This window comes from Jaculus jaculus, chromosome 7 (genome assembly GCF_020740685.1).
Source record: "Jaculus jaculus isolate mJacJac1 chromosome 7, mJacJac1.mat.Y.cur, whole genome shotgun sequence".
In the NCBI taxonomy this organism is placed as follows: domain Eukaryota; kingdom Metazoa; phylum Chordata; class Mammalia; order Rodentia; family Dipodidae; genus Jaculus; species Jaculus jaculus.
The window spans coordinates 22,533,181-22,559,171 of record NC_059108.1 but is presented as its reverse complement, the minus strand read 5'-3'; the positions used below and the strand labels follow the sequence as shown (position 1 = coordinate 22,559,171).

General features: G+C 43.0%; 1 protein-coding gene across 1 annotated transcript in view; it reads right to left on the bottom strand.

The window, feature by feature from the left end:
- Nek5 (NIMA related kinase 5) overlaps positions 1-25,991 on the bottom strand; it is a 68,968-nt gene that overhangs the window by 18,042 nt on the left and 24,935 nt on the right. Inside the window, exons 9-19 of the mRNA XM_045154834.1 lie at positions 22,032-22,232; positions 21,877-21,958; positions 21,439-21,572; positions 17,268-17,443; positions 14,536-14,602; positions 12,397-12,513; positions 10,966-11,052; positions 8,491-8,583; positions 6,616-6,696; positions 5,714-5,782; positions 2,581-2,707 (exon numbers count right to left, since the gene is read on the bottom strand). Coding sequence (XP_045010769.1) covers positions 2,581-2,707; positions 5,714-5,782; positions 6,616-6,696; positions 8,491-8,583; positions 10,966-11,052; positions 12,397-12,513; positions 14,536-14,602; positions 17,268-17,443; positions 21,439-21,572; positions 21,877-21,958; positions 22,032-22,232 — 1,234 coding nt within the window. The remainder of the gene's footprint in view (positions 1-2,580; positions 2,708-5,713; positions 5,783-6,615; positions 6,697-8,490; positions 8,584-10,965; positions 11,053-12,396; positions 12,514-14,535; positions 14,603-17,267; positions 17,444-21,438; positions 21,573-21,876; positions 21,959-22,031; positions 22,233-25,991) is intronic.

Here is a 25,991-nt window from a genome sequence, read left to right as displayed (position 1 = left end):
ATGAGTGCACCAGGACCTCCAGCCACTGCAAAGGAACTCCAGACACATGCACCACCTTGTACATCTGGCTTCCGTGGGTCTTGGAGAATTGAATGTGGGTACTGGGGAATCATTTTTTTTTATTTTGTTTTATTTTGTTTTGGGGGGGTAAGGGGTTGCTGTAGCCCAGGTTGATCTGGAATTCACTTTGTATTCTCAGGGTTGCCACCAATTCATGGCAATCCTCCTACCTCTGCCTCCCAAGAGTGCTAGGATTAAAGGTGTGTGCCACCACACCCTGCAGTACTGGGCAATCAAACCTGGATCCTTAGGCTTTGTAGACAAGTACCTTAACTGCTAAGCCATCTCTCCAGCTCCTAAAATATGCTTTAAAATTTTTTTGTTTATTTTTATTTATTTATTTGAGAGCGACAGACAGAGCGAGAAAGGCAGATAGAGAGAGAGAGAGAGAGACAGAGACAGAGAATGGGCGCGCCAGGGCCTCCAGCTACTGCAAACAAACTCCAGATGCATGCGCCCCCTTGTGCATCTAGCTAACATGGGTCCTGGGGAATCGCGCCTCGAGCCAGGGTCCTTAGGCTTCACAGGCAAGTGCTTAACCGCTAAGCCATCTCTCCAGCACTAAAATATGCTTTTAATTCCAGCTCTCCTACAGTGAGATGAGAGGTGGAAACAAGAGAATCCCCAGAAGCCCATGGGCCAGTAGCCTGATGTATGCAACTGTGAAAAACAGACCCTGCCTCAAAACAAGCACTGAAGTTTGCTCTCTGAACCTCCACACATGCATCATGGCATGTCCCCTCCCCACATACACACAATTTTAAAAAATGGATGACAGACACGAGTATGTAATTCACAAGAAAAATACAAATCCCTCTTCCTGAACAATAATCACAGGAATACAGATTAAAAGGAAAAGCAATTTTCGGTGTTCAGCTAACTGTGTCAGCTACTTTCTGGTTGGTGCCCACTCTGGCTCTTGCACCTGCCCATTCCCGCTGGGACAACTCTCCAGCCAGCAGGATCGTTCTCAACCAAGACAACGATACAGTTGCTTTGATTAATGATCATCACCTGCACAGGGGAAAGCAAGTCCAGGGTGTGCCCAGCCCCAGAGGGAACGAAGGCTTCCCTGACTCCTCTGCTCCTGACACGTCAGCAGGGAGCAGTATTCCTTCATCTTTGCACGCTCTACCCCGGCCACACAAGGACTCCTCAGCGAGACGCCCTCTGAGCTAAGATGTGTCCAGATGGAAATACGACAAAGGATACTGTAGGAAGGGGAAGCTGAGCTCAGCCAGCTGCATGGATGCTCGCATGGCTATGGGAGAAGCTGGGTATTCCAGCAGCTTACATGGATCTCAGAAGCGATAGAAGGAATGAGAAAGCTCTGGGTATGAAAGATGGAGCTGTCACAGGAGCAGGCCATGCAGGGTTAAGCGTGAAGCTATGTGGAATGGATTTCATCCTACCAGCTTATTAAAATAAAAACAGGGACTGGAGGGATGGCTTAGCTGTTAAGGCACTTGCCTGCAAACCCAAAGGACTCAGGTTCAATTCCCCGGGACCCACATAAGCTAGATGCATAAGGTGACGCATTACATTTGGAGTTTGTTTGCAGGGGATGGAGGCCTTGGTGCTCCCATTCTCTCTCCATCTGCCCCTCTCTCTCTGCTTCTTTCTCTCTCCCAAATAAATAAATAATAAGAAAGTCTTCAAACAAATTTGCTTATTTAAAAAATAAAATAAAAACAGAGTTGGAAGTCTGGTGTGGTGGTGCATACCTTTAATTCTAACACTTGGAAGGCAGAGATAGGAGGATTCCCCATGAGTTTGAGGCCACCCTGAAACTACTAGGTCAGCCTGGGCTAGAGTGAGACCCTACCTGGAAAAAACAAAAATAAATAAATAAATAAAGCAATGAAATGAGGGAAAGGCAGAAAGCTAACTAAGGGAATTGTATTTATTCAGCTCCTATCACGTAGTAGGCACCTTTATGTCATACCTCAGCTCTGTCTGTGTAACAACCCTATGTAGCTATTACTGCTACTATTATCCCACATCTCTACAAGGAAAAGAACCTGAAGAGCATGGAAGTAACTTGTGAAAGAAAACTCCCATGATCAGCCGGCACAATGACGGCTAGGATTCAAGTTCCCATTGGCTCCAGAATCCGGGCATTTTTTGGGTTCCTATGACATCACGCCGCACAGAACCCTAAACTAGCAATAGAGGACATGCATGAGGAAGAAGAGACCAGAATTATTCCAAGGAGCAGTTGCCCTGGGTGTGCAACAGGTGCCATCACCCTGGTCATGCTGTTGACCTAAATCAAGGGGCACTGGAAGGGAGGGAGGTACAGCTTGATTTTACACATACTGAGTTTGAGATGTTTGTCCCACACATCTGTCTGGCAAGCTGTCCAGTAGGCAATGAGAAATATCGTAGGTATGAGGCCATTGGGAGCAGCTGAATCCCCAGAGGGAGTAGGAGAACTGTCCCACATGAGCACAGGAAGGAGGGCTGCTGGATGCAAAACCTAGTGGAGAGAGCTTGAGGTGGATTCCCAGCAACACACACCTGCTTCTGGGCCACACAGCTCCTCAAAGGCTTTGTCTGTGTAATTTTCACACTCCTTCATACACCTGGGTTCATTGACCTTCATGCCATCTTCAAAGCTCAAGGTATCATTTAGTGTATCCATTGCCTAGAGCAATTCCACAATGAGAGAAATAAGTCCTTTTGGGAGGAGGATTACATTTCCCCCCCTGTGTTCTCAAGTAATACTAATTAGCAAGATGCATGGTGAGTATTCAATGTATACTTGTTAAATAGATTCACACAGTTTTAAAAGTAGAACTATTTTTTAAATGTTTTATTTTTATTCATGAGAGAGAAATAAACATATAGATAGAGAGAATGGGTGCACCAGGGCCTCCAGCTGCTACAAAGAAACTTCAGATGCATGCACCACCTTGTGAATCTGGCTTACGTGGAATTGAACCAGAGTCCTTTGGCTTTGCAGGCAAGTGCCTTAACCACTAAGTCATCTCTCCAGCCCCCAAAAATAGAACTATTTTTTGAATTTTTTTTTTTTTTAATTTGAGAGCGACAGACACAGAGAGAAAGACAGATAGAGGGAGAGAGAGAGAATGGGCCCGCCAGGGCTTCCAGCCTCTGCAAACGAACTCCAGACGCGTGCGCCCCCTTGTGCATCTGGCTATGTGGGACCTGGGGAACCGAGCCTCGAACCGGGGTCCTTAGGCTTCACAGGCAAGCGCTTAACCGCTAAGCCATCTCTCCAGCCCTTTTTTGAATTTTTAAAAATTTATTTGGAAGAGAGAGAGAGGAGAGAGAGAGACAGAAAGAATGACCCAGGACCTCCAGCCACTGTAGCCAGACTCCAGATGCATTCACCACTATGTGCATCTGGCTTTACATGGTACTGAACCCCAGGTCACTAGGCTTTGCAGGCCAGTGCCTTAACTGCCGAGCCATCTCTCCAGCCTATAGAACTATTCTGAGTAAGAAACAGCAATGTTTCTTCTTGTCAGTGGTGATCAGCACTGATCACAGGGCAAATCAACTTTATCCAGACTTTCTGCCTTCAACATTATTCTATATTAGTTCCATCTTACAGAATGCTCAAGGTTTTCCCATCCATGACTGCTTTCAGAATACAACATAATCTTTTTCTTTTGAAGCTGGTGTCTCACCATGTTGCTCATGTCTGGGATCAAGTGGCCATCCCACTTCAGCCTCCCCAGAACATCCAACTTTTCAACCTGCTTGACTGATCCTAAGACTCTACCATCAACGTTAAAATGACTGCCTTGGTTTCAGGCATATCAGTGCATAGACTAAGAAAACCCTGGCAGGTAGAGCTGTTTGGAATGGATTCTCTCATACCAGCAGGCCAACTTCGGCACTTCATGTCACGAAGCCCTGGAATGTACTCTTCTCTAGTCCGCTCTGCTCAGAACACACATCACAGGCCAAGTGGCTGAGAAGAGGTGAACACTATCACCATGCTAATAAAGTTGTTATGTAGCAAAATACTTGTGAAAATATGAATGATATATAAAATTGGGGACTTAGAATACTAGGGGTTGAATCCTCGTCGTTGTGCGTGCTAACATGCTCTACCACGCGCCTGTGTCCTCAGCTCTAAAAGCGTTAGAACAACAGAGAACATGAAAGGGATGGCGGCGTAGCTCAGCGGCAGAACACCTGCCTTGCATGCCAATCAAGCACCACGAAGAAAAATCGGGTATCCGGTATGATTATCATGCTTAACTATTTTTTATGCTTAACTTTTAGTGATCTAAAAGATGAACTCAGAGGAGATCAAATGGAAAAAAATGGATACCTGTCATAAGTTCTGATCAAGGTCAAGATTTAAAAGGTATTGGAAGTTACTGATAAGATGAAATCTGTACATATCAACATACTGCTGCAGCAAGGAGAGCCCAGATGCACAATGGAGATTTATCCAAAGACTTGTAAGGTTATTACTCACCAATTAAGACCCAAAATAAATGCAGAGTTTCATGTTACTTGCTTAATATTTGTTTGGCCGCCATGTTAGTTGTTATGGATCATGTCTTTTTACATTTGACAATAATAAAAAGCTAATATTGGTCTGGAGCGATGGCTTAGTGGTTAAGGTGCTTGCCTGTGAAGCCTAAGGACCCATGTTCGACTCTCCAAATCCCACATAAGCCAGATGCACCAGGGTAAGACACATGCACGGTCACACATGCCTACTAGGTGACAAGCATCTGGAGTTTGATTGTAGTGGCTGAGGCCTAGTATACCAATTCTCTCTCTCTCCCTACAATACACACACACACAAAACAGTTAATATTAGGGCTGGAGAGACAGCTTAGTGGTTAAGGTACTTGTTGGCAAAGCCAAAGGATTCAGGTTTGATTCTCCAGTACCCACATAAAGCTGGATGCACAAAGTGGCACATGTGTCAGGAGTTTGTTTGCAGTGGCTAGAGGCCCTGGCATTCCCATTATCTATCTATCTATCTATCTATCTATCTATCTATCTATCTATCTATACATGCATATATGTACATATATATATATATGCCTCTTTTAAAAAAATATCTTTTAAAAATTTAATATTATTAGGAAAATCACTCTCTTATGAAAGAAAGTAAAATGGAATCACCCATCGATGGAAATAATGTCAATTATTTAACTTTTTTAATTCATAATTTATTTGAACACGTAAGTGTGTGTGTGTGTGTGTGTGTGTGTGTGTGTGTGCGCGCGCGTGCACCAGGACCTCTTCCTGCTGTAAACAAACACCAGACGCTTATACCACTCTCTGCATCTAGCTTACATGGGTGGCTTGGAAATTGAACTGGGGTTATCAGGCTTTATAAGCAGGTGCTTGTTACCACAGAGCCATTTTCAAAGCCCCTCAATTTCCTTTCTGTTTGTTTTTGTTATTTTCCAGGTAGGGTCTCAATCTATCCCAGGCTGACCTGGAATTCACTATGGAGTCTCGGTGGCCTCCTACCCTCTACCTCCCGAGCGTTGGGATTAAAGGTGTGCACCACCATGCCCTGCTTGAACACAAGATACTCTTGTAGGAATATTTAGTAAAATTCTCCTTACAGGGTGGAGCAATTTTGTGCAACTCAAAACATGCTTGTTTTCTCATTCCTAGTAATGGCCATTTATAATTAACAACATACCTCTTTCTTTTGGAGGGTGCCTTCTTCAGAAACACAATTCTCTAAACTAATTTCAAACTTTACCCCTCTCTAGAAGAAAGCAAGAAAAAAGATCTTAATTAAGCAGTTAAATAAAAGCCTTAAAGTTAAGCCAGTTTTTATGTTGCCACTACCGCTACCTAAAATCATTAGTGTAACACCACACAAAGGTATTCCATAAGTTAGTATAGGGAAATCACACAGGCAACCTACAAGATGTGAATCTCCAATCAGTGCTCTCTCTCTCTTTGCTTATTTTTATTTATTTATTTGAGAGCGACAGAGAGAGAGAGAGAAACAGGCAGAGAGACAGAGGATGAATGGGCGCACCAGGGCTTCCAGCCACTACAAATGAACTCCAGATGCATGTGCCACCTTGTGCAGCTGGCTTACATGGTTACTGAGGAATTGAGCCTTGAACCAGGGTCCTTAGGCTTCACAGGCAAGCACTTAACCGCTAAACCATCTCTCCAGCCCCAGCTCTCTTTTTGAGGCAGGGTCTCACTCTAGCCAGGCTGATCTGGAACTCATTCTGTAACCCAGGATGGCCTTGAACTCACAGTGTTTCTTCTATTTTAGCCTCTGTAGTGCTTAAGGTGTGAGCCACCATAGCCAGCTCCAATCAGCTTTTTTTAAAAATTTTTTTACATTTATTTATTTATTTATTTGACATAGAGAGAGAAAAGGGGTGCGCCAGAGCCTCCAGCCACTGCAAATGAGCTCCAGACACATGCACCCTCTTGTGTATCCGGCTAACGTGGGTCCTGGGGAATCGAACCTGAGTCCTTTGGGTTTTTCAGGCAAAAACCTTAACCGCTAAGCCATCCCTCCAGCCCTCCAATCAGCTATTTAATATGCAACCAGAAGATAAAAAGGCTTTTTACCTTACTTTCAAGTTTCTGTTCAGGAACTTTGCTTTCTTTGGTGTTCTGAAGTTTAGTTTGTTTCAGGTTTCTTTCAATGTCCTGAAAGTACAATTCTGTCACTTACCATTGATCAATTATATTTTTAGCATTTCTGAATTTACAGTGTTGTATGTTTCTATGATTTGATTTTTTACATTGAATCTGATGATTAACTTAAGAAAACATCCTTTCCCAAAGAAAAGTTGATAATAACTCACTAAAAAGTTAGGCACAGTGTCCATCAACTTAAAGTATTCACGCTTTTTAAAGTCTTTTTAAATTTATTTGCAAGCAGAAAGAGACACACACAGAGAGAGAGAGAACTCCAGATGCATGTACCATTTCATGCATCTGGCTTTCTTATCCGTGCCTGCTTTCAGGTGGCTGTTGGGGAACTGAACCCCAGCTGCCAAGCTTTGCAAGTGAGGGCCTTTAACTGCTGAGCCATCTCTCCAGTCTCCAATACTCACACATCTAACACTGGCATTTTAAGGAGTAATTAAAAAAATTATCTGTGGGGCTGGAGAGATGGCTTAGCGGTTAAGCGCTTGCCTGTGAAGCCTAAGGACCCCGGTTCGAGGCTCGGTACCCCAGGTCCCACGTTAGCCAGATGCACAAGGGGGCGCACGCGTCTGGAGTTCGTTTGCAGAGGCTGGAAGCCCTGGCGCGCCCATTCTCTCTCTCTCCCCCTCTATCTGTCTTTCTCTCTGTGTCTGTTGCTCTCAAATAAATAAATAAATAAATGAACAAAAAAAATTTAAAAAAAAAAATTATCTGTGTATATGTGTGTGTATTACATATGTGTATGATGTGTGTGTGTGTGTTTAAGTGTGTCAGAGGATAACCTCAGAGTGTTACTTGTTTCCTACTTTCTCTCATCATTTTTTCATAGGCTTCTCATTACTGTAGGTACATTGGGATTAAGATGTATGCACCACTTTGTGCCCAGCTTTAGTGGGCACTGCTCAGCCATCTCCCCAGCTCATGAATTCTATAATGACGTGACAAAGTATCCTTCACTGCAGCGCATCTCAGTCTAACCCAGCCCAATTCAAGAATGTGATTGTCTTGCAGTGCTGGGAGTAAAATTCAGGGTCTTGTGCATGTTAGGCAAGAGCTTCACCACTGACCTACACTACAATGTAATTTTAACTAAGAATCCTTCCCTTAAGAGAAGGTTTGGGGAGATGGCTCAATGGGTAAAGCGTTTGCCACACAAGCCTAAGGACCTGAGTTCATATCCCCAGTGCCCATGCAAAACTGGCTAGCATGGTGGCACATGCCTGTAATCCCAGTGTTGGGGAGGTGGAGGAGAAGGATCTCTAGAACTGACTGACTGGCTGGTATAGCCAAATTGGTGCGCTCTAGGTTCAGCAGGAGACCCTGTCTCAAAAGAAAATAAAAGACTTGTCCATGAATGTCTTGGCATAGCCAGAAGCTGGACCCTAGCCAAATATCCCTTCGTAGTGAATGGACAAATGTTGATACGTGTATCCAGTGGGATACAGTTGTAACAAGGGGTGATGAACTGCTAATGCAAGCCACACACCAAGCGCCCTAGCGTTAAGCTTATTAAATATGAAAGAAGTCAGATCAAAGCGAGCATGCGCAGGATAATACCACTTGGAATGCTGCAGACTCCTCTAGACAAAGCAAGCTCATCAGCGTGACTGGAAGTGCACTGGGGGCTGTCTGTCCAGAGACCAAGTGGGAGGAGAGGCAGGGAGAAACCGGAGGAATTGATGAGAGTGTCTGAGCTTGGTTAAAGGCCTCACATCACTGAGCAGCATGGGAGGGAGAGGTCAGGGGCAGCACCCTCCCTGGGGGAGCGCACCCTTGCACCCCCATCCCTACCTGGGCAGGAGCTTCTTGCTCAGCTCCCTCTGCGTGGCTGGGCAGGTCACTCCTCTTCACCAGATAGGTTTTCTGACTGAGGTTTGCATTCTCCTTTTAACACAAATTATATACAGCAGCACTGAGATTGGTTCCGTAGGAGTTCTAGAGGCTGCTTTCTGTCCCTCGGCCAGGGTGTGAAGGGCTGGTAAGGTGGCATGTGCCCTCGGCTGGCAGAGCAGGTCAGTGGTAGTGGCCGCAGGGAGACCGCCCCCTTTTCACTTTTTTTTTTTTTTTCCTTTCTGTCTTTGTGCTGGAGATCAACTCTTGAGCCTCATGCATCTCAGGCAAGAGATCTACCACTGAGACAGTCAAATGCTCTCCTTAGGCCTCTTTGGCTCTGTATTCAACACATACTTCTTTCATAGTCCTTCTAGAAATGCCTATCACCCAGCCTCTGCCCAACAGGTACAAGATTCTGAGTTTGAACTCCGGAGCCAAAAATAAAAGAGAAAGAGAAGGAAAGAAGAAAGGAAAGGAGGGAGGAAGGTCTGCTACCCAGCTCTCTCGGACTTGGGTTTCCCATTGTAGACCAGACTTCCATGGTGGGCTGAGGGTGGTCCAGGCCACCTTAGCATGAACCAAGCCCTCTGGAGGGTGGCCCCTTACTCAACCATGCCCTTGCATGACTCTGTCTTCCTAATCTCACCTTTCTAAAGTTTATTTCTCCTCCCAGGCCCTGGCCCCCACTCCTAACCCCTTCTTCCATGAAAACCCTCGTCCTACTCCGCCATTGCTTCTGTGTTCCTACGTGGCTTAACTCTGGCAGTCTTTTGTTTTGTATTTATTTATTTGAGAGAGAGAGCGGCAGACAGACAGACAGACACACACACACACACACACACACACACACACACACACACACACAGAGAATGGGCACGCCAGGGCCTCCAGGCACTGCAAACGAACTCCAGACACAATGCACCACCTTGTGCATCTGGCTCACATGGATCCTGGGGAATTGAACCGAGGTTTCAGAGTCAGGAGATTGAATACTTAGCCTGCCTTGTAACAGCTGAATGACTGGGTGAATTGCTTAGCTCTCTTATGGGGCATAGAGGGATTTATTTCAGCAGAATGGCAGGCCTACTCAATGAACACACATCCAAGGGAGATCCCAGGGAGCCGCATGGAGCCTGCAGGCCTCAGAGGAGGAGCTTTCCAGAGTGCTGTCAGTGTCTCTGGTATTGCAATGCCGGTATGTTTTTTTTTTTTTTTTTTTTTTTACACATCAGGTTACACCCAAGCTAGTTAGTTTATCTACTGAAGGGGCTGCAATTCCAGAAGCTTTCCTGAGAGACAGAAGGATGAATTTCCAATGTGGCACCTCTACGGAGTTTCAAGAATTCTCTCAGTTGCGTTCAGACTTTGCCTTACACAGTCTTGAAGCACTTATTCACAAGGATATGTTCTGAGAAATGTGAACATCAGTGTGTACTTACAGAACTAAGCCTAAGACAGCTAAGACATCTGTGAGTGATTCAATCTTAATAAGACCACTATTGTGTGTATTTTTCTTTTTTGTTTTTGTTTGTTTGTTTGTTTGCTTGCTTGCTTTTGAGGTATGGTCTTGCTCTGGCCCAGGCTGACCTGGAATTTACTATGTAGTCTCAGGGTGGTGTGTGTGTTTTGTTAATAATTGAAGTGCGACTGGCAAGGGAAGAAAGATAAATGCCACGTTTTATTTCTCACATATGAAATCTAGATTTAAATAGTGGAAGGAGGACTATCTAGAGGAGGAGTCCCACAGGAAGAAAGGAAGAACAGAAGTTGATAAGGAAGTTGAATCTGAGAAAAGAGCAGTGATACATATTATGACAATGTCATACTGAAACCCATTATTTTGTAGGCTAACTTAAAAAATATTAACGAATTCAAATACCCTCACAGAAAGGAAATGTCATGCTGACATGACAGAGCTTCCCCCTGCCCACAGACTACGTCAGTAAATGCTAGTCTTTTTACCTTCCTTATGGGCATTTTGGGGTTTCTGCACCTAATCCAGGTCTGTCCCAAAGTAGCTGCTCAGTAAATACTTACTGATTAACAATGAGGAAGTCAATCAACAAGTATTTATAAAAATAGCCATTAACCAAGAATCTCAGATCGCATTGTCATCTTGTGTAGTCCCTGGTAAAGGATGATAAAGTTCAGCTTCTATTAGGTCTGACAGTTTTGCCATTACAAAAGAAACCTGCATGACTATCTCTATGATAAAAAACTTTATTCTCTTTCCTGTAAAGAGACCGTGTGTGTGTGTGTGTGTGTGTGTGTGTGTGTGTGTGTGTGTGTATGTGCAGGATTTGAGCTCAGGGCCTTGGGCATGCTAAGAATGAACTCTACTACTAAGCTACACAAGGTCATTATTTTTAATATCTACTCATTTAGTCACCTCTAAATTGATAGATTAATATTTCCTCTAGAGGGTGAATTTACCTCCAGCTCTCTCCCAATCTTCTTTTTAATTTCTTTCATGTCGTTGTAGTACTGTTGGCGGATTTCCGCTAGCTGTTTCCAATATTCCTAAAAGACAAGGCAGATCCAATATCTCTGCTTGCAAACACACTAAAATCAGTTTCGATACGGTCCACAAGTTCTGAAACGTGCAACACAAAAAAGAAGCAATTGGAAACCTGCCGCGCCTAAGCATGATATATTGCTTCAGTTTGGCCATGGTTCTTCATATGAGGGGCACACTGGGTTGGAATGAAGACCTCCCTCTGTTTGTATATAACTCCAGGTGGTTAATGATGTGCAGTCACTGTGCACATCCCACTTTTATACATAATCTCATTATGGGGTTTACTTGTTTCTCCCTCAAAGGATATGTTGAAGCTGGGTTGGGCTGGGGGTGCATGCCTGTAGTCCTAGTCACGTGGGAGGCCAAGGTGTGAGGATCACTTGAGCTCAGGAGTTCAAGACCAGCCTGGGAAACACAAACCTCATAGACAAATGATAGATAGATGATAGATAGATAGATAGATAGATAGATAGATAGATAGATAGATAGATGATAGATAGACATGTTGAAGTCTTACCACCCAGAACTCAGAATGTGACCTTATTTGGGAACAAGAAATATAACTAGGTAAAACGATATCATGCTGGAGTAGGATGGGCCCCTCATTTAATATGAATGATGTCCTTTTAAGAAAATAGCCATGGTGTCCTTACAGCCACAAGATCTGCTTAATATTGTGCCCATCGACATAGGGGACAAAGGAGGACGAAAAGAATGATGCAACAGACCAGAGGAAAGACTACTTGGAAAAAGGAGGGAGGGTTCAGTGAAATAGGGGTAGGATGAGGAAGGGGCAGGGGAGAGTAATGGGAAGGGATTATGATCAAACTATACTATATTAATGTATTGAAGTTCTCAATTAAAAAAAGTAATAGCCATGTGACTACCCAGAGTGAATACCCTGTGACAAAAGCAAGGCAGACATTAATTATGCAACTGCAAACCAAGGAATGCCAAGAAATCACCAGAAGCTAGAAGCAAAAAGAATTCCTCTGCAGGTTCCCGGGGTGGGGCATGGAAATTTTGGACTTCCAGGCCGCAGAACTGAGACATGATAAGTTTCTGCTGTCTGAAGCCACCCATTCTGTCATATTTTGGTACAATAGCCCTAAGAAACTAAGACAAATAGCCTCATAATTAGTGATGGACAGTCACTTTACCAAATGCTGCTGCACTTAGCTGTGCTGCACTCTCTGAGAAGGTGAAATTCCTAACTGTTGTCCCCCAAAGACACGCGGAGCCCCGCTTTGCCTCCCGGGCATGTGCAACAGCGCCCTCCCAGGCGGACTGCGGAAAGACAAGAAGCGCCAGCAGCCCAAGGGTGGCGGGATTGGACTGTGTTCAACCTGGTCCTTCGTTTTGTTTTTCCTGAACTGAAGCTCTTGAGATATAGGCGCTTCTCCGTGGCTTCTGAGCTCTTCTCTGCCGTTGCGATGTGGCTCAGCCGAAGACGGCCGAAGCCCCTTTTAATAGAACGCAATAATTTATAAGGCATACTTGCGTTTTGGAAACAAACATCTGGTTTTACCTGTTACTTTCCCCCCTAGACAAGTATTATATCAAAGCACACTAAATGGAGAAAAAAATTTTAAGCGAATATAAAACTTTCTTCATTGATGTTTTGAATATTAAACAGTATTTTAAGCCCCAACCATTGATGTTGTTTATAAGCATCTGTAATTTCACCCTATCATTCCAGACACATACATTCATTTACTGAATTGGTAAACTATAGCTGCGAAATTAAAGTTCTGAAAAGATTTAGCAACCCCAGAGTATGAGACTAAGTAAAGGAACAAGTACTGCATCTTTTGAGCAATTCAAAATAAGAGTGTTAAAAACCAGGAGTGGTGGCTCATGTTCACCTGGGAGGCTGTGGCAGGAGGATTTGTATGAGTTCAAGACTAGTCTGGGCTACAACAAACAAGGGAACAAACAATTTTAAAAAGCGATGCAGGGGAGGGAGAGATGGCTTAGTGGCTAAGTTGTTTCCCTGAAAAGCCAAAGGACCTTGTTCGATTCCCCAGAACTCACCGTAAGCCGGGTGCACAAAATGGTGCATGCGTCTGGAGGCCCTGGTGCACCTATTCTCATTCTCTCTCTCTCTCTCTCTCTCTCTCTCTCTCTCTCTCTCTCTCTCTCTCTCTGTGTGTGTGTGTGTGTGTGTGTGTGTGTGTGTGTGTGTGTCTGCCTCTTTCCCTCTCTTGCTGTCTCAAATAAATAAAGAAATTTATTTTTTTAAGTGGTGCAAATGAGATGTGCCTAGCCTCTTTCAGCCCCTCATGCAGTTCTTCAGGGTAAAGGTTACTTTCAATATGAATAAGGCACAATAGTCAAACAGGTATAAAAGCATCCTTAAAAATAAGATAAATAAGCTTGGCGTGGTGGCGCGCACCTTTAATCCCAGCACTTGGGAGGCAGAGGTAGGAGGATTGCTGTGAGTTCAAAGCCACCCTGAGACTACAGAGTGAATTCCAAGCCAGCCTGAGCTAGAGCGAGACCCTACCTTGAGAAAAAAGAAAAGGATAAAATAATTAATGAAATAGAATCAAAGTACTGCAGTATGGGAAGGGACCTTGAAGCTCATCCTCTCCGTAATTATTTATAGAAAAGAAAACTGGGTCTCACAGAGGTGCATAGACTGTCCAAGGTCACACAAATGACAGAGCCAGGATGAAATAGGCTTCCTTCATATTCTGCAGTTCAAATCGATTCCCATTTTTCTCCTCCTCCTCCTCCTTCTTCTTTTTCAATATTGGGTCTCATTCTGGCCCAGGTTGACCTGGAATTCACTGTGTAGTCTTGGGCTGGCCTCAAACTCACAGTGATTCTCCTACCTCTGCCTCCCCGTGCTGGGATTAAAGGCATGCGCCACCACGTCCAGCTTCCATTTTTCTTCTTTAGCTGTTAAAAACCTGAAGACTAGCTAAGCATGATGACTCAAGTCTGGAATTCCAGCACTTGGCAGGCTGAGGCAGGAGAATTGGTTTAAGTTTGATACCAACACATAGCGAACTTAAGTATAGCCAGAGGTATAGAATGAGAAAATCAATCAATCAAACAATAAAATAAATAAATAAATAAAAAGCTGGGCTGGAGAGATGGCTTAGCAGTTTAAGGCGCTTGCTTGCGAAGCCGAAGGATTCATGTTCTATTCTCCAGGTTCCCCATAAGCTAGACGCACAGTGATGCAAGCATGCAATGTCGCTCATGTGCACAAGGGGGCACACGCATCTGGAATTCAACTGCAGTGACTGAAGGCCCTGGCACATCAATTCTCTCTCTCTCTCTCTCTGTCTCTTTCATTCTCTTGCATTAAGAAAAAAAAAGCCAGTCTGTTGGGCTTGCCTCAAAAAAAAAAAATGAAATAAAATAAACAGAAAACTGAGGACTGGTGGATGGGTACTGTTGATTTTCTTAAGGATCATGCATGAATCAACAATTACAACACTTCCGATTACTTCCCACATTTGAATTTTACTCACCAATTGCTTTTCCACTTTCAGCTTATACTGTTGAGCTTCGAATTTCCTCTGAACGTACTCAGCAGACCTTAAGAAATAAGAATGCTCAGCATGAGCAGTCGTCTTTTTGTTTTTCTTCTCTGAATATATATATATTTGGGCTGGAGAGATGGATAAGCATTTAAGGCATTTGTCTGTGAAGCCCAAGGACCCAGGTTTGATTCCACAGTACCCACATAAGCCAGATGCACAGAGGGCTCATGTATCTGAAATGCTTTGCAATGGCTAGAGGCCCTGGCACACCCATTCTCTGTCTCTCTCTGTCTGCTTTTTTATCTCTCTCTAGAAAAAGAAAAACAAAAAGAAAATATTCTTATTTATTTGTGAGGAAGAGAGACAGAGAGAGAAATGTGTGCACCAGGGCCTCCTGCTGCTGCAAAAACAGTCCAGGTGCTGCCTCACTTTGTGCATCTGGCTTTTTTTTTCAAGGTAGAGTCTCATTTTAGCTTGGTCTAACCTGGAATTCACTATGTAGTCTCAGGATGGCCTCAAACTCACAACAATCCTCCTACCTCTGCCTCCCATGCGCTGGGATTAAAGACGTACGCCACCACGGCCCAGCGCTTCTAGCTTTTCGTGGGTCCTGGGGAATCGAACCCAGTCTGTCAGGCTTTGCACTGTTAGTGCCTTTGTCCTTGGAGCCATCTCTTCAGCCCTCTTTTTCTTCTCCTTATTCTTCTTCTTATTCTTCTTTCTCCTCCTCTTCCCTCCCCCCTCCTCCTCCTCCTCCTCCTTCTTCTTTTCATGATGCTGGCAATTGAAACCAGGGCCTCACACAGGCTAAGCATGCACTTCACTGCTCAGCTACACTCCAGACCCTGAATGAAAAATGTAACTAGTCTCTGACACGAATTTGATGAGTGAGATTCACAATTCACCTATGGCTTCAAGTTCCATGTTCAAAAACTTCAAACTTATGGAATGTTTACATCAGGAAAGAAAATCTTTGGAATTAAGAGGAAAGTAGAGGGCTGGAGAGATGGCTTAGTGATTAAGCACATGCCTGTGAAGCCTAAGGACCCTGGTTCGAGGCTCAATTCCCCAGGACCCATGTCAGCCAGATGCACAAGGGGGCGCACGCGTCTGGAGTTCATTTGCAGTGGCTGGAAGCCCTGGCGCGCCCATTCTCTCTCTCTCTCTCTCTCTGCCTCTTTCTCTCTCTGTGTCTGTTGCTGTCAAATAAATAAATAAATAAACAAACAAAATTTTAAAAAAATTAAAAAAAAAAGAGGAAAGTAGAATAAAGAAAGAATCACAACAGGGGACCAGCAAGGATTAAACAGAAAGATAGCCTAATCCAGTGAGTTTTCTTAAGGCGAGGTTCTGTCATTCCACACTACCACACCATGATGGGAGAAAAACAAAGCCACAGCTTTTCTCAAGGTGTGTGTGGAAGCTGACCACAATTCCTCCCTCCTGACTTTCTATGATGTCTTGCCTGCTTCTTGTACCATACCCTGCCTGAGCTCTGGAAAGCCAGATAGTATCTGGCCCTTCTCATGCTCACATAGAAATACTTAGTGAATAAGAAATGGTGTTTCAGATGCTGCTCAAAATGTTAAATGTATGCCGGGCATGGTGGCACACACCTTTAACCCCAGCACTCGGGAGGCAGAGGTCAGAGGATCGCTGTGAGTTTGGAGGCCACCCTGAGACTACGTAATGAGATTCAGGTCAGCCTGGGCTACAGTGAAACTCTACCCCTATAAACCAAAAAGAATAAAATAAAATAAAATGTTAAACATATTTTCCAACACAGTGCTAGTCAAGACAAGCCAAACCACGGTCAAGTTTATGCCTATGTCCTGTCCTTTCCTCCCTACCTACCTCTGTTTGGTGAGATAGGATACCTAGGTAGCCCAGGCTGGCCTCAAATTCAGGATCTTTCTGCCTCAGCCTCACAGGAGTAGAAATTACAGACCTGTGCCACGATGCCTGGCTATACCTATCTTCTGTAGTATATTCGAGACCCCAGATTTGGTCCCCAGCACCACAAAGGAACAAAAATTCCAGAATAGGAATCTTACCTAGGGTTGAATGGCTCCATAAATAAGAAGACAAGCTACCTCAAACTTGAGATGAGAAAGGGCAAAAGGAAATGTAAATTTAATATCTAAAGTAAAGATTTTGAGAGTTCTTCCTGGATTATTTGTTTTAAGAGGAGTTGGGAAGATTTCAGAATGAAGAATGTTGATAAATGAGACAGGAAGATCATTTGAGCCAGGAGTTCAAGATATACCTTTGAGAGCTGGAAGGATGGCTTAGCGGTTAAGGTGTTTGCCCTGCAAAGCCAAAGGACCCAGGTTTGATTCCCCAGGACCCATGTTAACCAGATGCACAAGGGGCGCATACGTCTGGAGTTTGTTTGCAGTGGCTGGAGGCTCTGGCATGCCCATTCTCTCTCTCTCTCTCTCCCTCTCTCTCTGTCAAATAATAAATAAATAAATAAATAATATATTTTTTAAATTTTTTTAAAAGATATACCTTTGGGGAAAAAAATGATATACCTTTGCATTGTAGCAAGACCCTATCTCAAAACAAACAAACAAACAGAAATATAGATATTTTCAGAAGGCCAGAGCCCATCAGCTCATGATGTAACTTAGTGGTAGAGTGCTTGCTAAGCATGCGCAAGGTACTAGGTTCAATCCCTCACAACAGGGATCAAAGCTTAAATTAGACTAACACATTACCATGGAGTAGGTGACAGGCTGTGCCTTTCTTCTTGATCATAGTTCTCAATTCCAGAATGTTTTTGAGGAACATAGTTTGGTTCATGGGCTCTCTTCCTCAGCAAGTCAAGTTGAGCATGATAATAGTCATAATGCCTACAAACTGCAGCAAGTTTAGGAGTTTCTACCATTTTGATCTGAAAAATTAAAAAGAAAAGGGAATTTTTTTTCCAAAATATATACTTTAAGTATATAAATGAAAATGCAGGGGCAGGAGTGATGGCTTAATGGTTAAGGCACTTGCCTGCAAAGCCTAAGGACCCAGGTTCAATTTCCCAGTACCCACATAAACCAGATGCACAGGTCTCTCTATCCATCCAGGGGTCCCAAGAAGATTGAGGAAAGCATGAGGACTGGGGAAGCCCTAAACTTAAATTGTTCTTATAAGCTAAAGACCATGAGCAAAACTGTAAAGGTGGGTTTTTTTGTTTGTTTGTTTTGTTTTGTTTTGTTTTTTGTTGTTTGAGAGGTAGTCTCAAAAGTCCTAGCTAGAGGCTATAGAGATGGTTTGTCAGTTAAGACACTTGCCTACAAAGCCTAAGGACCCAGATTCAATTCCCCAGCACCCACATAAAGCCAGATGTGCAAGATGGTGCATGCATCCGGAGTTCCTTTGCAGTGGTTAGAGGCCATGGTGTGTCCATTCTCTCTCTCTCTCTCTCATAAATAAATAAATTAAATAAATTAAATATATTTTTAAACTCCTAAGCTATCTTGGAACTTAAAAATATTGCCCTCAAACTTACAATTGTCTTCCTGCTTCTGTTCTGTAAGTGACATGGATTAGGAGCAAGGTAGCTCTAGTCATAGGTAGTCACCTAGGGACTGGCCCACAGAAACATGGATGCCACTTTGGCTGCCCTGGCAAGACTAGAACTTATACCAGTCTCATCCAAGATGGCGTGCAGCCTCTAACCATCAGTCAGTAGCATGTTGTTTAGTCTGCATGAGTTTGCACGTGTTCTATAGATGTTCTTGCTGTTGATTTGTAGTTTAATCCCACCGTGACCAGAATACAAAGAATTACTTCAATTTTTCCGTATTTGTTAAGATTTGTTTTGTGTCTTGTTTACAGAAAGTTCCACGTGCTGCTGGAAAAAAAAGTGTGTTGTGTAGTATGTGGATGGAATGTTCCATAGTTGTCAGTTAGGTCCATTTGGTCTGTGATGCCATTTGATCCAGATGCTTCCCTGTTTTTTTGTTTGTTTGTTTGTTTGTTTTGTTTTGCTTTGTTTGGGCTGGATGACATGTTACCCACCACTTTTGTGCTTGGGGTTATCTGTGACTTTACAAGTAGTAGTGTTTGTTTAATGAAATTGCACCCATGTTTGGGGTATATATGCTTATAGTTATAATGTCCTTTTGTTGGATTGCTCCCTTAATCCGTATAAAGTTACCTTTCTTTTCTTGCTTTTGTTTTTTCAAGGTAGTGCCTTGCTATAGTCCAGGCTGACCTGGAATTCATTATGTAGTCTCAGGATGGCCTCGAACTCATGGTGATCCTCCTACCTCTGCCTCCTGAGTACTGGGATGAAAGGCATGTGCCTCCACAACTGGCTAAAGTTATCTTTCTTATCTTATCTTCTAACTAATATTGTTTGAAATCTATCCTATCAGATATTAGAATAGCAACACCTGTTTGTTTCATAGGCCCTTTTCCTTGAAATATCATTTTCCATCCTTTCACCCAAAGGTAGTGCCTGTCCTTAATGGAGAGGTGAGTTTCATAGAGGCAACAAACAGAAGGATCCTACTTTTTTTTTTTTTTATTTGAGAGCGACAGACACAGAGAGAAAGACAGGTAGAGGGAGAGAGAGAGAATGGGCACACCAGGGCTTCCAGCCTCTGCAAACGAACTCCAGACGCGTGCGCCCCCTTGTGCATCTGGCTAACGTGGGACCTGGGGAACCGAGCCTCGAACCGGGGTCCTTAGGCTTCACAGGCAAGCGCTTAACCGCTAAGCCATCTCTCCAGCCCAGGATCCTACTTTTTAATCCAGTCTTAAGTCTGTGTCATTTGGTTGGGGCATTGAAACTATTGACATTAAGTTATTATTGAAAGGTGTGTGTTTATCCCTGTCATTCTTCTTGAGTTTGTAGTGCTTGCTGGTTTTCTGTTACTCTCTTGCATTAACTATTGTTCCAGCATGATTAATTGTGTCCTGTGGCCTCATGTATATGCTTCTCCTTCTTTTCAGACTGAAGGATCCCTTCAGGTATTTTCTGTAGAGCTGGCTTAGTGGTCATGACTTCCTTTATTTTAGCCTGTTTGTATCATGAAAAGTTCTTGTTTCCCCTTCAATTATGACAAATAGCTTTGCTGGATATAGTAGTCTGGATTGGCAGTTGTCTTTCAGAACTTGGATGACATCATTCCAAACTCTTCTGGCTTTTCAAGTATGTGTTGAGTTTTGCTGTTATCCTGATGGGCTTGCCTTTGTAACTAAATGCTTCACTCTTATTGCTTTCAATATATTTTCTTTGGTCTGTGAGTTTAGTAGTTTAATTATAATATGGTTAATCTGTCTATTTGGTATTCTAAAGGCCTGCTGCATCTATATTATCATCTCTTTCCTTATTTTGTAGTATTTGTATAGTCTGATAAATTGAGTAATTGAAAATGGCATCCGCTCCTTACCAGGCATGGTAGCACACAGCTTTAATCCCAGCACTCAGGAGACAGAGGTGGGAGGATTGCTGTGAGTTCAAGGCCAGCCTGGTACTACAGAGTGAGTGCCAGGTCAGCCTGTGCTAGCATGAGACCCTACCTCGAAAACAAACAACAAACAAACAAATGCCATCAGCTCCAAAAGATGAAGATGCTGAGTCACAGGGTCATCCTTCCCCAGAAAACAAGGTCATGCAGCAGCTGGGACAGGCATGTTACCACCCCAAGCCACCCCTCCCCAACCAGAACAGAATGGGAGGAGGGGAACTGAATAGAGGTCAGAGAATCAGACGTCATTAAGATAAGACAGTCAGTCCCCAAGAATAGTGAATTCCAGGACTAGAATGAGATTCCATAGTGAATTCCAGGTCAGCCTGGGCTAGAGTGAGACCCTACCTCAAAATACAAAAAAAAAAACAAAAAAACTGTGTTTCTTTTTTTTTGTTTTTTTGAGGTAGGATCTCACTGTAGTCCAGGCTAACCTGGAATTCACTCTGTAGTCTCAGGGTGGCCTCGAACTCACAGCAATCCTCATACCTCTGCCTCCCAAGTGCTGGGATTAAAGGCATGCACCACCACACCTGGCTCACATTACATTCTTTGTTCTTTTTAATGCTGTGTGGCTTGTATGTACATGTGTTAGAGCAAACAGTATGGAACTGTACATATATGATCATCTTTAACTTATAAAAATGGCATTTTCATTTCTTTCCTTTAAACATTAGGGTAAATGTATTAAACATTATTCATTAGTCTAAACATAAATTATGTTTATTTTCTTAATCTTTTTCTTGCTTTTTCCTTTTGTAGATAGAGTCTCACTCTACAGACCAGGATGGCTTTAAACTCGTGATTCCTTCTACCACAGCTTCTGAAGTACTAGGATTACAATTGTTTGCCACATCTGAGTAAATGCAATATTTCTGTTGCTATGCTGTTACTCATTTTTACTGTGCAAAACAACAAAACACAAAGCTCCCTTATTTGTGAAAGGAATTGGAATTTTTGTTATAAAAAGAAACTAATATATAATCATAAGAAAATATAGCATTTAGGGCTGGGGAGATGGCTCAGTTGTAAAAAGGCTCCCACTTGCAAAGGTTGCCAGGCAAAGTTCAATTCCCAAGCTATTCACATAAGCCAGATGCAAAAAGGGGCATATGTGTGGCATTCGTTTGCAGCAGCAAAAGCCCCTGGCATGCATGCATACACACACACACACACATAAATAAATAAATAAATAAATAAATAAATAAATAAATAAATAAATACAAATTTAGAAAAAAAAAATAAAATATAGCATTCATTGCTTTTAAGAAATAACAAGTAGAACAAAGTCCTCAATGAAGCACTCTTCGGCACGTACTACAGGACGACTCTAGGTAGACTGCGGACGCCAGTTAGCTTGTGCAGCAGCGATGTGTGCGGGCAGGTTGCTAGTGAGGGAAGGTTTAGCAGCACTTACAGATACGGGTTTCAGAGCGGCAGCTGGTGGTCGCCATTCATTTCTGTGCACTATCCCCTTCCTGCTAATTGGCACTGACATCTTTGACCTTGGTGGGCACTTTTCCTGGAATCTCACTTTCTGTATTTTAGAATCTTATGAAGCCAAAAAAAAAAAAAAAAAACTTTAGTTTTTAAATTTTCCCATGCCTTTAATATTAACCATTACAAGAAGGTCAACTTAAGCTACATGTCCTAGCATAATGTGTTTACTTTGGCCATAGACACAGTAAGAGAAATAATGAAATATCACTGTACATTTCCTTTTAGTGGAGAAAACCATTTTCCAGTGATTTTTTTTTTTACATATTACTAGAAACAAATTACTTTGTCATGTTTATTTTGTATTTATTTTTGAGACCATGGATGCTCTGTGATTGCATGGTTAAGTCATTCTTACCCTGGACCACCTTCCCACCAGGTCGTGAGGCTGATGGTCTTGCTCTGCTTATGAGCATGTAACTGAATTCTTCTTGAATGACCTAAAATCAAACATACATATGAGAGACTTGCCAGCCAAAATTTTTGCCAAAACAGAGTCACCTCAGAACTTACCTTGGGAGTCAAGTATTTGGCAATAAGACTCTCTAAAAAGGGCCTCTTCAAAATGGAATTAATAGATGGTCGATCTCGAGGAGACACTTTAAAGAGCTGAGGTATCAAGGATCGTAGGTCATGAGAAAACCGTGGTGAGATGGGGGCAAAATGTGCTTGACAAATCTTCAGAACCAGTTGGTGCAAGTTGTTACCCTCAAACTGAAAGAGCAAAGGAACCACATCAGGGGAAAGCTAAGTGCTGGTTTTCAAGTAATAAATATGCCAAGAAGCAAAAACAATACTTCTGTCTACATGTCTGTCTATCCACCCATCCACCCAAGTACCTATCTATTGATCATCTGTCTATCATGGTTCTAGGAATCAACAAAGTTCCTTGAGCATACTAGACAGGTACAGTACTGCTGAGTGATATCCCCAGCATAAAAATATTTACAAGCTTTGCCAAGAGCACTATGGTTGGGTTGGAGAGATTTCTCAGTGGTTAAGGTGCTTGCCTGCAAAGCCTAATGACCTCTGTTTGATTCCCCAGTAAAGCCAGATGCACAAAGTGATGCATGCATCTGGAGCTCTTTTGCAGTGGCTGGAAGCCCTCATGTACCCATTTTCATTCTCTCTCTCTCCTTCAAATAAATAAATAAGCTAAAAAAGCAAATACTATGGCCCACCCTACATTGTCATCAATTAATATGTTCTAAGTAGATACTGCAGGGTCTCTCTGGATCTTGCTCTGCTGTTGTACCATTTCCTGGGCTCAGTGGAAACTTCCTGGAAATTGATTGTAAATGTCCCCGATAGCCCGAGGCTTTTTTTTTTTTATAAGATTGAGCATATAACTTGAGTCTCCAGTGGGCAGAGCCCTGCTGAGAATAAAGTTTGTCACTGGGGGTAGATCTTTTTTAAAAAAATATATTTTATTTATTTGAGACCAAGAGAGTGATTATGGGCATGCCAGGGCTTCCTACCACTGTAAATGAACTCTAGATGCATGTGGCACCCTGTGCATCTGACTTACAAAGGCACTGGGTTGTTAGACTTTACAGACAAGCACCCATTGGGCCATCTCTCCAACCCCTGGGGGTAGTAGATCTTGAATCCTGCCCCACTAGGTGCATGGAAAGCCAGTTTGAGCTCTGGCTGTTGGTGTTTGCTGGTGTGGCTTCTCTCTCTCTCTCTCTCTTTCTCTCTCTTTCAATCTCTCTCTCTCTCTCTCTCTCTCTCTCTCTCCCCTGCAGGCTGAAGTGAGCCAGCTTCATCTGCCATGATAAAGCTTGCCATGGAATCTGTGAGCCTGAAAAAAACCTTTCCTCCCATAAGATGCTTCTGGCTGGATGTTTGAGTAACTGCTACATGTGGAGTCTGGAGGTCTGAATTCAGGTACTCATGCTTGATGTTCAGTGTGTTATCCACTGAGCCATCTCTCCAGCCCTAGTTTAATTTTTTTCATTATCAAAATAATTTTTACTTAATTTTTAAAACTGGAAGGTATAGCCATTAAAAACAGAAAAATATATGCAATTTCACCATTAAGGGTTATATTTCTTTGTAGACTTTTCAGAAATGTTTATTTTACATACTTGAGATCATATTGATATGAAATTTTATCTTTTGCTTTTTAAAATAACATTTCCTTATCTACTCATAAACTTTTCATCAACTACAAAATCTACCATGGTATGAGAAAGCACCAGGTATTTATACATAGTAATGTTGAACATCAAGGTATGGCAATGAAACTACAAGTGCTGGTCAGAGACAAGCTGTGACCTATGACAACAGCAACAACAGTAATGGTGACAACAGCTACATAGAAAAGAATTGACAAGGGCTGGAGAGATGGCTTAGCGGTTAAGCGCTTGCCTGTGAAGCCTAAGGACCCTGGTTCAAGGCTCGGTTCCCCAGGTCCCACGTTAGCCAGATGCACAAGGGGGCGCACGCGTCTGGAGTTCGTTTGCAGAGGCTGGAAGCCCTGGCGCGCCCATTCTCTCTCTCCCCCTCCATCTGTCTTTCTCTCTGTGTCTGTCGCTCTCAAATAAATAAATAAATAAATAAATAAATAAATAAATAAACAAACAAATAAATAAATTTTTTTTTTTTTAAAAAAGAGAAAAGAATTGACAAGCAAGCTCTCCTTAGAAAGGTCTTCTCACAGTGTTGGCATTTGTCTGATGTCTCTGGGACTTGAGATTTTTAGAGAATTCTCAATGTTCACTAAATGTAAAAAGTGGCTTTCTTGGGCTGGAGAGATGGCTTAGCGGCTAAGCGCTTGCCTGTGAAGCCTAAGGACCCCAGTTCAAGGCTTGATTCTCCAGGACCCATGTTAGCCAGATGCACAAGGGGGCGCACAGGTCTGGAGTTTGTTTGCAGTGGCTGGAAGCTCTGGCGCGCCCATTCTCTCTTGCTCTCTCTATCTGCCTCTTTCTCTCTCTGTCACTCTCAAATAAATAAATAACAATGAAAAAAGTGGCTTTTTAGTCCAAGATATTTACGTAAGTAATATGGTTTATGTTGAGCACCTGGTTTGTTTCTGGGAGTCTGGAAGCTTAGTGCATGCCAGGCAGATGGGGCCTATGTGACCAGTTTCCAATTACTCATGGAGAATGTGTACTAATGCCCCTTGCAGATAATATTTCACCCTCATCAAAATTTGTTGCTGGGGCTGGGAAGATGGTTCAGCAGCTAAGAATACTTGTTGCTTAAGTTGAGGGCCAAGAAGGGTCTAACACCTCCAGAGTTCTCCAGAACCCAAGTAAAAAGCTGGGGCCGTGCACATCTGAAATCCCAGTCTGCAAGAATCAGTGGATGGGGCATTACTGACCAAAAACACAGCAGCTCTGGGTTGAGGGAGAGACCCTGTATCAAGGAAGCATATGGATAAACAATACAGAAGGGAGCCTGAAGTTCTCCTCTGCACATGCATCTGTGCATACATTTGCATACACCACACCACACATACTCTACACATATATACACACACAAAACTTGCTGCTGGACAAAGTCAATACATCCTGTATGATAACTGTGAGAAGACTTAGAAGCTTGTGCCTGAGTTTCTGTTCCATGTACACTTTCATTTTGATGAATATATGTAAATGTATGTGTGTGTGTGTGTGTGTGTGTGTGTGTATACATACATATACACTATTGCAGACAGCTTCCCATTGCTAGGATGAACATCCAAACCAGACACAGTTTATGGGAGGAAGGGATTTATTTCAAGCTTGCAGATCCAGGGGAAGTTCCATCAGTGGCAGAAGCTGCCTCCATGCATCCAAGCAGAGAGGAACAACCAAACGGCTCATAAAAAGCAGTAGTGCTGAGCATGAACAGGCAGCAAGCATCAGGGACCCAGGCAGAGATCAAACCTCTCTGCACACCTTTGGGCTAGAAATCAGATCTGCCCCCAAGCACACCTTAGGGCTGGACCTCAGGATCTACTCCCAGTGACAACTCCTCCAGCCAGACTGCTAAAGACCAAAGTGACAAGCTTTAATAAAACACCTGAGTCTATGGGGGACATACATTCAAACGACTACATTCATGCATGCATTCATGTATATATATGGAATATACTACACGTACTGTTCTTCAAGTTGGGTTTTATACTTTGTAGTATTATCTGGACATTTTTCTGTTAAGACATGTCTGTTACACTCTTTAAAGAGCTTGTGGGTAAGCCAGGTGTGGTGGCACACACCTTTAATCCCAACACTTAGGAGGCAGAAGTAGGAGGATCACCGTGAGTTCAAGGCCACCCTGAGACTACATAGTAAATTCCAGGTCAGCCTGGGCTAGAGTGAGACCTTATCTCAAAAAAAATAAAAAAAATAAAAAAAATAAAATAAAAGGGCTGAAGAGATGGCTTAGCGGTTAAGCGCTTGCCTGTGAAGCCTAAGGACACCGGTTCGAGGCTCGGTTCCCCAGGTCCCATGTTAGCCAGATGCACAAGAGGGCGCACAC